Here is a 12,556-nt window from a genome sequence, read left to right on the forward strand (position 1 = left end):
ATCCACTGTGATGCGGACGCTGTGATGCGGAGGCAAAGCTTTCTGTTAACTGGTCGATCTACATTCCTGCCCACACCTGCGGTCATGAGCTGTAGGTTGTGACCGAAAGAATGAGATCCTGGACATAAGCAGCCAAAATCAGTTTCCTCTGCAGGATTTCTGGGCTCTCCCTTAGAGGTAGGGTGAGAAGCCCGGTCACCCCGGAGGGACTCTGTGTCGAGCCGCTGCTCTTCCATGTTGAGAGGAGCCATTTGAGTTGGTTTGGTCATCTGGTTAGGTTGCTTCCCGGACGCCTCCCTCGGGAGGTTTTCCGGGCATGTCCCTCTGGGAGAGGCCCATTGATTGACCCAGGACACAGTGGAAAAACTATAATGTCTTTTGACTGGTCTGGGAGCGCCTGGGGGTCCTCACAGAGGAGCTGGACGAAGTGGCCGGGGAGCGGGGAGTCTGTGCTTCCCTGATCAAGCTACTACCCCTGCGACCCGACCCTGGACAAAGCGGTAACTAATGGATGAATGGTGTTCTCATAGATGTTGGAAGAAAAAGAATTAATAGAATTTGTTGATTCAAACGATTTCCTCCTGTTTTTCAGTCGTTTTTATCATATATGCAATAGATTTGTTTTTTAAAATCATTGCCCAATATATTGCAATACACCTTTGTTGTATCGCGATATATCACAATACACTTTTAAGGCACAATACCCAGCACTAAAAACGTGATTATTCTGTCTACTCACCAGGAATGGGGCCCAAGTTGTCCTCACTTGTTTGTTGGTGCTTACAAACTTCAACACGATATGTCTTGGACTCCCGAGGATGATATACATAAAAGGGATGCCGAGATTGCCATCATGGACATGCTAATGAACCAACAAACGTCTTTAACATCTGGTATAGAGCCTAATTTAAATGGACTCTTTAATTAGAGTGTGCAGCTAAATAAACCTGCATAAGCTTCCAAGAATTAAATGCCTCGACTTTTTTTTTTTTTTTTTTTACAATGCCCACTGTAAAACATTGAAACAGAAAATTTATGAAAGTACGAAAATAATTCACCACAATTTTATATTAAAAACAATTAACCACAATTTTACATTTCACATTACGTACAATAGCTGCTAAACATTTTCCAAATGGTTTGAGATGCACATTGTACTAAATTTAGATTTTTTTTTTCAGCATATACATGTTCAACGACACAAGTTTAGTGTTCAATAACCAAAAGGATTTTTGAAGTAAATAAAAACTAAGTACAGCTGAGCGATTTTAGGAAAAAGTGAATTGTGATTCTACTGACAAATACTGCAATTTTGATAATTCTCTTTTTTTTTAACAAATCATGCATCAGTGTTATCACAATGTACCTTTAAAACAACATTTAACAATGTACGTAAAGACAACACAATGGTTTTGTGAGTGATGCAGTATTTTTCGCTTAAAAAAAAAAAGTTAGACAAGAACTATTGTACTGCGATAGGCACCAGGAAGCCAGTGACCCTAGTGAGGATAAGCGGCTATAGAAAATGGATGGATGGAAGATTTTTTTTTTTCCTGTGTAGTTTCAGAAAGTACTGTATTCGTTATTCTCTACTACAATTTAGCCTTTTTATGTAAATATCTGCATTTTCTTTTGTCATTAAATATTTTCAACATTCAAAAATCAATCCCTTAGCAAAGCTAGATAAAGATAAATGGGATTTTTAGACTGTTTATTGTGCAAGTCTTGAAGCGCTCTACTCTGGCGCAAAATAGTAGAAATAATTTCGAGTATTTCATTTACTTTTGAGCTTGGGCTTTTATTCATGGCTAGCATTATGACCCGTTCGCCCCTGTGCTAAACTACTAATAGCCATCATCTTTTTAATTACTATTTATGTATTTACAATGTTAGAGATTTGCTGTTCAAAAATGTTGACTCTCTATCCAAATGCGATTCTAAACAGACTGTCAGAAAGTCTACTGTTCACCAAAGCACTTATCTCGGTTATTTCCCGACTCTGCACTGTCCAGGCTGTGTCGTATTCCCAGAAAGTCTGCCTAGTGATTGCTGTGCTCAGAAACAGAGGAAGCAGTCATCCCACATAGAAAAATAGATCTGGCCAAGTGATGGCCCACACAATCCATTCACAGATCCCACTCAGCAAAATTGGTCTGGCCTAGTGATGTCCCAATCCACCCACTTACAGGAGGCCCACATACCTCAATGAATCACAGTCCTTTAGTGGGCCACATATTTGAGCCAGATTGTACAACAATAGCTTGGCCAAACTCTGGGCCTACGCTTGGCCAGGCAATTTCCAGACAGGTTCCTGATATCAGTCTTATGCTGCATTCACACCGAACGTGATTTAGGCGTAAGAGCGGACAGTTTTGTACTATAGTCAATGGAGTTCAGGCGACAGGGCGCAATGGCGTGTCGGGCAACGCGATGGATGCGTATGGAGCGACGTGTAATTTCGCCTGTCGCGTGAAGTTAAAAAATGTTTACTTTTGTCGCGCGTCGTGACAGCCAATCAGCTTCGAGAACGTTCAACATCTCGCACAGGGGGCAGGAATGAATCATGGCGGCCGGTTTGCGGTCACCAGGAGCTATCCAACACGGCTAGCTGAGCTTTCAATACAAAAACGGAGCCAAGCAAGAGCACTCACCTGGCTTGTAGAATGATGGAAGGGAGAACTTGGGACAACTGGTATGTGCAGCATTTACTTCCTTTTTTAACAGCTGTAGAACCATAGTTACCCTGCCAAGATAACGGTTAGTGCAGCATTGACAGCACCGTATTTAGCACCGTATCGACCACTTAATTGCGACGTTGAAACTTTTTTTTTTTTTTTTTTTTTGATTTGGTAGACAGTGTTGCCACAAAGCGAGGGACATGCAACGTTAAAAAAAAAAGAATAACGTTGCTGTAGGAGAAAATATTGCCTCTGCTACATTCCAGAAAAGTGAACATTCTCAGCACTGCTGTCCTTTCCAGAGCCACTTTAAAGTGCAACTCACTCCCCTCCCCTCACACAACAAAAAATGACTTCACAAAAGTGATCATCTTGACCCCATGACAAAATGCCTCGGGCTTTTTTGCGTTCGGTGTGAACGTAACATTAGTTCAACCTCTATGGAGGTAAATTTGGAGCAAAAGTAACTTGTACAGCGGCAATTTGTACCTGTTCAAAGGAAATAGAATACATCTGCCATTGCAATAAATGTGGAAATATTTTTGTCCTGAATTTGTAGGTCATTATAGGCTGACTTTAGGCTGTAGGTGGGGGACACCCTGTATTGGTTGCCAGTCAATTACTGAGCACGCACAGACGAACAGTCATTCACACGCTCAATCACACCTAAGGACAATTAAGTATCTCCAATACACCTGCCATGCATCTTTTTGGAACGTGGGAGGAAGCTCGAGTGTCCGGAGAATACCCACGCGGGCTTGGGGAGAACATACAAACTCTGCACAGGTAGGCCAGAGCGAAGTGGATTTGATCTTGGGTCCCTCAACTGTGAGGCAGACGGTCTAACCACTAGGCCAATGAGCCACACATTTCAGTGTATTGATCGCAAAATAGCACAACAGTCCTATAACATCTGTATTCTTAAATTATATTTGATATGATATGAACACAAGAAAATATGAAGGATTGACAGTGAAATTTATTCTGTTTTACGATAGTTTTACATTGTTGCCAAATTGTTGGTGCGTCTTATACACAGTAACAGAGAATACTAGAATTTGACCCAAAAAAATAAGGTTGCGTTCTATATCTGGGGATTTACGGTATGTCAGCATAAACCGTTATGCCTTACACAGGGAATTTCCACATACTGTGTTGAATCTCTGCTCTGCTGTGCACTAGGTTGAAGTGGATACTGCATGTACCATATAGAGACAAATAGATACACAATACAGACAAATACAGGTACACAACATAGATTATAGAAAACATTGTGCTACATAGTGCAATGATGACTTGACAGCAGGCAAAGCCATTGGGCAGGAATGTTTCCACAGTCCAACCAAGTGGACCGCAGACGGTCGATCCTCTTAACCCGCAATGGTTGATCAGCGCAGGGCCAAATGGAGGCGGTCAAGTCAACCTTCACCATCTTGCTAGACCCCTCTCTGAGCCAGGAGAAAGGGGAAGGAAAAAGAAGAATGCAGACAGGCCCATTAACTAAATGCTTTCGAGTAAAAATGTGTTTTTAGTCGGGTTTAAAGATTTCGGCTAAGGTGGCTGCGCAAACTTCCATAGGTAGGGCATTCCATAGTACTGGTGCGCGAATGGAAAAGGCTCTTGATCCTGCGGACTTCTTTCTAGCACGTAGGGTCGATAACAAACAGGCATTTTGTGACCGAAGTTGTCGGGACGGAACATATGGTGATGCGAAGTCAACGTGATAGGAAGGAGCTAAACTGTGTAAAATTTTATAAGTAATTAACAACACCTTAAAATCACATCTCATGTGTATTGGAAGCTAATGCAGGTCAGCTAGAATTGGAGTAATATGATCGAACTTTCTTGTCCTTGTCAATAGTCTCGCTGCTGCATTTTGTACAGACTGCAGGCTTTTGACGCAGGACATGGGAAGCCCAGAAAACAGAACGTTACAATAGTCTAGGCGCGATGTAACAAATGCATGAATTAAATGTTTCGCATCGCTAGGAGAAAGAATAGGGCAAATTTTAGCTATATTGTGAAGGTGAAAAAAACGCCATTCTTGTCGTGTTATTAATATGTGTCCGAAAAGAGAGAGTTGAGTCATATATCACGCCGAGGTTTTTTGCAAAACTACTTTGAGAAATAGTACAGTTATCCAGGTTCAACGTGGTATTCTTAAGTGTTGATGATGAGCAGGGTCAATAATTAACATCTCTGTTTTACTAGGGTGAAGAAGCAGAAAATTGGAAGACATCCATTGTTTAATCTCGGCAAGGCAGGCCTCCAGTTTACTGCACTTGCACAGATCTGTTATTTCTAAAGGCATGTATAGTTGGGTATCATCAGCATAGCAATGAAAACTAATAGCATGTTTACGTATAATTTCGCCAAGAGGACTAATGTAGATGTTGAAAAGTAAGGGACCAAGTACTGACCCCTGCGGGACACCACATGAGACGAAGAAAGATTCAGAGATCACATTGCCATAAGAGAGAGACACTATGCGTCCTTCCCAAGATGTAAGATCTGAACCAAGAAAGTGCTGATCCAGAGATACCAACACATGATTTAAGACGTTCGATAAGAATATGATGATCAATAGTGTCAAGTGCGGCGCTAAGGTTAAGCAATAATAATACTGATGAGATGTTTGAATACATGGCTAAGAAAAGATCAATTATCACTTTTACAAGGGCTGTCTCAGTTGAGTGGTTGGACCTAAAACCTGACTGAAGGAGTTCAAATCTATTATCTATCATGAAATCGCTATGCTGTTGTGCTACAACTTTCTCAAGAATTTTGGCAATAAACTGAAGATGTGACTGGTGTATAGTTAGAGAGATTTTCAGGATCTAGGTGAGGTTTCATAAGTAATGGTTGAATGACGGCCGTCTTAAAAGCTTCAGGTACAATGCCAGAGGAGTGCGACACATTGATAATATTCAAGACAGATGACCCTAAGATCGTGAATAAGTCTTCAAGTTGTCTACTTAACAATTTAAACATACGCGTTTCATCCGTAAACCATGGAGTGTGCCGCTTTGGACGAGTTTGAAGTCTTAACGGCGCTATAGAGTTTAGGGAATTTAAAAGATCCGTATTAAAATCGTTTGTGAGCTCATCGACTGAACCAATGAAAGACGGAAAGGCAGCTGTTGCAAAAGACAGTAGTTCAGAAAGTGCAGCTGTGGTTGAAGAGTTAATATCACGGCTCTTAAAGCCTAGGTTGTGGTCAATAAGACCACACTGAGCTAGGACTTCGAATGTTATAAGATAATGATCAGACATAGCGTAAGTATACGGCAAAATTGTGACATTTGAGGCAGTTCGGCCACGGGTTAACACTAAATCTAAGATATTACCATTCCGGTGTGTCACTGCTTCTATTATTTGCGTTAAAGGAACATAAGAGTTTGAGCTTAAAGTAGTTCATTTGATGTTGCTACATTCTGTGTATGAGAGTGTGAGATTGTAAAGTGAACAAAACAATATGGGGTGCAAGGGAGTGTAAGAATGTAATGTTTCAGAGCAAACGGTGCTAGTCCCGGGGACGAGATGACCCAGAGGCACCTGGTGGGAACCAACTGTGAGGACAACTACAATCAGGAGGAGTAAGCAAGCGATTCTGCAGGGGAAGAAAGACCAATGAGAGCAAGCTAAAGTTAACTGCAGTATACACATAGCCAATAAAATAATGCCAGGATGCCTTTGTTGATGTGCCATTTGCATATTGTGTAGTATAACTCATTGCTGGGCAACTCGGATGGAGAGTACGTCTGCTGGTGGCAACAGAGGCGTAGCTACAGGGCTGTATTGAGAGGGACCCGAGACCCAGGTGCTTGTATTAGATCTGTGTGTTAGGAATAAATCCACTCGTGTGTGAAAATGCCGGCTTCCTGATAACTTTCTATTGCAGAACGAGCGCGCAAATTGTTGGAATAGATTTTCCTCTGTGCAGCCTGCAAGCTAAAACAAGATTTTCCTCTGTGCAGCCTGCAAGCTAAAACAAGTTTGACACCCCTTGATTTCAAGTGTGACCATTTAGTGTCCAATGCACCTTCCATGTATGTTTTTTAGAATGTGTGAAGAAACCGGCTCTTCCACCGAGCCGGCCCTTCTTGAACATAACTGACAATATGTATCTTAACGTCATTCAAAAAAAATCAATTGGAATTGTGATCTTTGAATTGTAAAAAAAACGTTTTATTTTACTTTAAAATACATTACAGCCTGTACTTTTACTTTCGCTAGAATAGATTTTTGGTTCGCACTTTTACTGATTACGCGTGATAGCAGAACTTGTGTCGCGTGTCACGTAGCGACAGTCAATCAGCTTCGGGAACATTCAAGGTCTCACACGGGGCAGGAATGAATCATGCAGTCACCCGGACCTATCCAACATGGCCAGCTGAACTTTCAATACAAAACAGAGCCAAGTAAGAGCACTCATAGAATGGCGGAAGGGAGAACTTGAGACAGCTGGTATGTGCAGCGTTTGCTTCTTTTAAAAGCTGTTGAATCGTATTTACTGTTCCATGATAATGAGAGTGCAGCATTGACAGCACAGTATTTAGCAAGGTATCGGCCACTTGATTGTGATGTTGAAACGTGACGAGTATTGCCGCGAAGTAACGTAAAAAAGAATTAAGGTGCTGTAGGAGAAAACATTGGCTCTGCTACATCCCAGAAAAATGAAAGTTCTGAGCAATGTTCTCCATTCCACTGTAAAGTGAGCAGCAAACACACTCCCCTCCCCTCGTGCGACAAAAAGTGAGTTCACAAAAGTGATCTTGACCCCGCAACAAAACGCCTTGTGTATCAATCAATCAATCAATCAAATTTTATTTGTATAGCCCTAAAGCACCGAAGTCTCAAAGGGCTTCACAGATGAAAAGAGGTCATGTGGAGACCTCCTTCGAAAAAAGAAGTACAGAGACATCCTTTCAGTGTAAGGTACACAACAGCATCCCCTGTCAAAGCTCCCAGTGTAGACAGTAAACGACGCGCTTTGTTGTTTTCGGTGTGAACGCATCAGTATTGTCCATAAAGGGCGCTATGTGTTAGGGTTCCTCAAAAGCAGAGACATTTTTTGTCCAAACATGGTGATGTGTCGTGTTGAGTGATCAACTACCCTTTTCAAAAACTGGGCATGCATAACAAGTTCTGTTGCTATGACTTATTGACATATTCAATGCTCTAACTATGTCATGATCTATGAAATGATCTACACATATTTTGTTTTTAACTGTGAAGAGTTAAAAGGGACAAATACGGCAAGTCTGAAAACCTGGTGTCCTGGAACTTGATTCATCAGTAATTGTATTTATGGGCTTGTCTTCTCCCTCATCTACCTGTAGAAAAGCATTGTGGTTTTGGGTGTTGCAATATGATGGCACCTTCATCAAAGCGTTCTTTGATTTTGTCGAAGAACTTGGGTCACTAAGAATGTTCATGTTTAATTACCGATTTAAAAATAAAGTGTTCGGATTTTAGTTTAAGCAGGCCAGGAAGCACACTGAGTTTTTTGTTTTATTTAACAAAGAAACACAGGTCATAAACTTGAAAAAAGACAAAGCAATGTTACATGGATACAACTATGTATGACAAATTATCTAACAAAATACTACTGTACACACAATTGTAGTGATTTAAAACATGACGTTCAAACATATGCATATTACAGGTATAGGCTGAATATTATTCAGTTACATCAAATGTATTTGATTATATCTTCACTATAGTTGTATGAAATCCAAAAACAATGCAGATTGATAACTGGACTCTGAAAATTAAACTGAAACTACATTGCCCATAATGCTTAGTCCAGCTGACACATTCGCACTGCCGTCTTTCATTACTAGCAATGAAACACATTTCAATCACACTGTATAAACAAACTTAAAGTTAACAAATTTTCATGGTCCTCGGAGTAGAAGCACATTTTTTTTTCTGCTCAGGTTTTTTTTCCTTTCATTTACATTTCTTTGCAAACAATCAACACTTTGAGAAACAGCCGCTTTATTTTACGTATTTATTGATGTCAAGAACATTTAGGCCCTACTTTTTCTGTTCATCCATAACATGCGGTAGAACAGTCGTGTGTACTTTATTCAGTGTCCTAACTGTTCTGTTCATCAAGTAAGGGCCTAAATGTTCTATTTTCTGTCTGCAAGAAATTGTAAACAAATGGAAATGGGATAATGTTTTCAAAGGCAAAAGCTAAATCAACTGAACCACCTGAAAATATTGTGCCAATCCATAAACATCAATTACATACCTTAAAAGATTGTGTGTCCTTTTTCTTTGCATCTTTTTTCTTGTTTGCTTTTTTTTTCTTGTGTGCTTCTCTCTTGTAAGGTGTTTTTCGTTTACTTAGTTTATTGTTTGTGTCATTTGCACTTATGGCCACCGTATAGCTATCTTAATTTTTATCTGTAATTTTTACATTCATTTAAAAGTCTTTACGAAGACAAGACACCCTGTGCCAGATGCAGCAAAGCAGCCCCAAAACATTACTGAGCCTCCTCCATGTTTCACGGTAGGGACAGTGTTCTTTTCTTCGGGGAGACGACCAAGGAGGACACCACTGCTGAAAAAAAAAATCATAAAAAAGCGAGACTGGAATTTGCAAAAATGCATGTTGACGAGCCACAAAGCTTCTAGGAGAATGTCCTTTGGACAGATGAGACCAAACTGGAGCTTTTTAGTAAGGCACATCAACTCTATGTTCATAGACTCAAAAACCAAGCATACGAAGAAAAGAACACTGTCCCTACGGTGAAACATGGAGGAGGCTCAGTAATGTTTTGGGACTGCTTTGCTGCATCTGGCACAGGGTGTCTTGAATGTGTGCAAGGTAAAATTAAATCTGTAGACTATCAAGGCATTCTGGAGAGAAATGTGCTGCCTGGTGTCAGAAAGCTTGGTCTCAGTCGCAGGTCATGGGTCTTCCAACAGGACAAAAATCCAAAACACACAGCCAAAAACACCCAAGAATGGCTGAGAGAAGCGTTGGACTATTCTAAAGTGGCCTTCCATGAGCCCGGATCTGAATCCCATTGAACATCTGTGGAAGGAGCTGAAACATACCATTTGAAGAAGACACCCATCAAACCTGAGACAACTGGAGCAGTTTTCTCATGAGGAGTGGGCCAAAATACCTGTTGACAGCTGCAGAACGCTCATTGACAAATACAGAAATCGCTTAATTGCAGTGATTGCCTCAAAAGGTTGTGCAACAAAATATTAAGTTATGGGTACCATCATTTTTGTCCAGGCCTGTTTCATTAGTTTGTTTTTTTTAATAATTATGTTAATCAGCAATTCAAAAGTGATGGCTGATTTTGATTATTTAATTTTCAATAATTTTTTATTTATTGTTACTTTTGTAAGTTTCAAGTGATTTCAGTGAGAATTGTGGGTTTTTCCTTCTTTAACTGAGGGGTACCAACAATTTTGTCCACGTGTGTATTTGTGTATATCTGTGAAGCCACTGAATAATGCTGGTTTAGGCCATAGATAGAGTGCAATCATTTCTATTTATTCCGGTGGCTTTTAGCACGTGTTTTTACATGCTAAAGGCACATAGTGCGATCATTACTACAGCTGCCTTAAAGCTGGTGGGCACCACCCCAGATGACAGGGAGGTGGTAATGATGGCCGTCATAGTATGACATAGTGTGGGCAAACATGCCTTTACCAGGGTCACACTTAGTGGGTCCAGTTTGCTAGAGCTGGATTTACCTTTAGACACTAAGTCCATGTCCTGGTTATTGCTGAGTGGTGCGAATGAGGAGAAGGAGCAGTATTGTTTGAGGGCAGCCGATGTGGGGTTGCAGTCCCTTGCGCTTGTGACAGGTGAACATAGAGCCCCAGACTGATGGAGCGGCAGGTCTTCCACTTTCTGCTGAAAGAAAGTTTGGAACTTACAGCAGAGTTGCGCGGCATTGGATGGTTGGGTTTCATTTTGAGGGCAGAGGAGGTGGTTAACAGAGAAGAGCTATTTTAGATGATTCTGTTGATTAATGATGAGGGTGGAGTAAGATAATATTCTTGGCCTGGAGAGAGCCTCTTTTGAGGTCCTAATGTGGTCTTTGTAGGCATCTTGGTGGACAACAGGGCCAGATTTTTTGCAGAGGCTTTCAAACCAGTGCCCAGCTGCCTTTATGAGGCGGAGCTCTGGGGTAAATCAGGGAGCAGGCTGGCTGTAGAAGGACTGGGTCTTCAGAGGGGCTACAGCAACCAGGCTGAGAGAAAGGGCTTTATTGAAGTGCTCAGCGAGGACATCCACAGAGTGGCTGGAGGGATGGGCAGCAAGATGAAAGACAGCATGCTGGACAATAGTGTACGGTAGATGGAGGCTCAGGTACAAAAAAAGGATGGCATAATGATCAGAAACAGCAAGGTCCAGGCACTGGAGATGGAGAGGAGTTGTGCCTGCGGAACACATGAAGTCCAAGGTGCGGCCATGTACATGCTGTGTTATGTTTAAACAGTCCAATAGGGATGAAAATTCAGTGACAAGGGTGGAGTTATGCGTGTCTACATGGATGTTAAAATCACCCATAATAATGGTGGACGTAGACATGGGACAGAGCAGTGAGTAGAAAGCCGTTGATGGATTTGGGAGGGCGGTAGACAAGGACAACTTGTAGCTGTGCAGCCCGTCAGCGAAAAATGTATGCATTCAAAAGTGCTGGTGGTAGAGGGGAATAATTTAACCACAATATTTGATTAATATTTAATTTAATTTAACCAGCGCATCACCACAGCCAGAGGAGCGAGGTTTTTGGATGTACATAGACTGGGGGAGTGGCCAGATTGAGAGCTAAGAAATCCTGCTGGTTATACCAAGTCTCAGTCAAACACATGAAATTGAGTTTTCTTTCAGTAATTATGTCATGAATTAATTCTGCTTCATTGTTAAGTGAGCAGGTGTTCAGGAGCATGAAATGAGCAGTTGCTTTGAAGGATGAGTTTAGTGGGGCAGACTTGTCAGCACAAGCCAGGAGCACAGGTTGACAAGCTCAGCATGATGGTTGTTTTGATGACGTCGGGACAGGAAAGTTTGGCAGTTGACAGTCGGGATAGTCACAGTTGTATTATTTAAAAGCAAAAACTTGTGTTGGGAGGCACTGTGCATATATCTGGGATGACGCCAAATGTGGAAAGACTTCAAGACATCCAGGCAGCTCAAAAGGATGGAAGACCGAAGATTCATCAGTTTTGGTGTAGGATATCAAAAGAGAGCCATGCTTGAAGCGCTGCTCGCTGCTAAGCCAACAGTTACTCTTCTGCAATTTTGAGTGGAGATTGCACCTGGAATACAGCTACAACAGCACTGGCGATGGATAGCCTCAGCGGTGTGGACAGGCTAGACCATCTGAGTCTACATCTGACCAACTGAGTTTGTCCAGGTAGCATTGATGGAAACGTGATCACCACAAGCTGTAAAGCATAATTAAAATAGTACTTGTGAAGTATCCGACAGTGTTATCTCCAACAGTGTTAGATCAAACTGCTAAAGGTGTCTGTTAGTAAATAAAGGAAACTATTGGACATGAGAAGCGGTGACATACACACCTGTGTCCTCTCATGCCGGAAATTTTGCGGGAGATTGCAACTCCATAGGGACGTGCCGTGTAACTCATTAAACGCACCCCAGCACACGTTGTTGTCAACAGGCAGAGAGGAGCAAAGACGACATTGGAAATCTTTTTCCTAGATTTCTTTTATAATAAAATGGTATTTCAAGTGTAAACTCTCCAGCATTATCATGTACAGCTCTGACTTTAAGTCAATGTCCAGGCTGCTGCTAATATGACCGCAGCTGCGCAATACTTCAAAGGAAAGGGCTAACTGATCACTTGCTATACAGTATATACGTTTTAATC

The 12,556-nt window shown here is 41.5% G+C and overlaps 2 protein-coding genes across 9 annotated transcripts in view; one reads left to right on the forward strand and one right to left on the reverse strand.

The window, feature by feature from the left end:
- The window catches only part of c9h1orf50 (chromosome 9 C1orf50 homolog), a 34,653-nt gene extending 25,703 nt beyond the window's left edge, over positions 1–8,950 (forward strand). For all 3 annotated transcript variants that reach the window (XM_088423772.1, XM_088423768.1, XM_088423771.1), the window contains one exon: positions 743–8,950. In XM_088423772.1, the coding sequence (XP_088279898.1) occupies positions 743–928 (186 nt within the window). In that variant the 3' untranslated portion in view covers positions 929–8,950. The remainder of the gene's footprint in view (positions 1–742) is intronic.
- ap5b1 (adaptor related protein complex 5 subunit beta 1) overlaps positions 1–12,556 on the reverse strand; it is a 49,056-nt gene that overhangs the window by 13,188 nt on the left and 23,312 nt on the right. The window contains exons 3-4 of one of the 6 annotated variants that reach the window (XM_088423757.1): positions 10,407–10,566; positions 946–4,126 (exon numbers count right to left, since the gene is read on the reverse strand). The exons of 1 other annotated variant lie outside the window; for it this stretch is intronic. In XM_088423757.1, the coding sequence (XP_088279883.1) occupies positions 4,104–4,126; positions 10,407–10,566 (183 nt within the window). In that variant the 3' untranslated portion in view covers positions 946–4,103. Of the gene's footprint in view, positions 1–945; positions 4,127–9,477; positions 12,111–12,556 lie in introns of those variants that run through there. 4 more of the 6 variants (XM_088423756.1, XM_088423760.1, XM_088423755.1 and 1 more) reach the window with 4 other exon arrangements.

Source organism: Hippichthys cyanospilos, chromosome 9 (assembly GCF_059441005.1).
Source record: "Hippichthys cyanospilos isolate Australia breed blue-spotted pipefish chromosome 9, RoL_Hcya_1.0, whole genome shotgun sequence".
Lineage (NCBI taxonomy): Eukaryota > Metazoa > Chordata > Actinopteri > Syngnathiformes > Syngnathidae > Hippichthys > Hippichthys cyanospilos.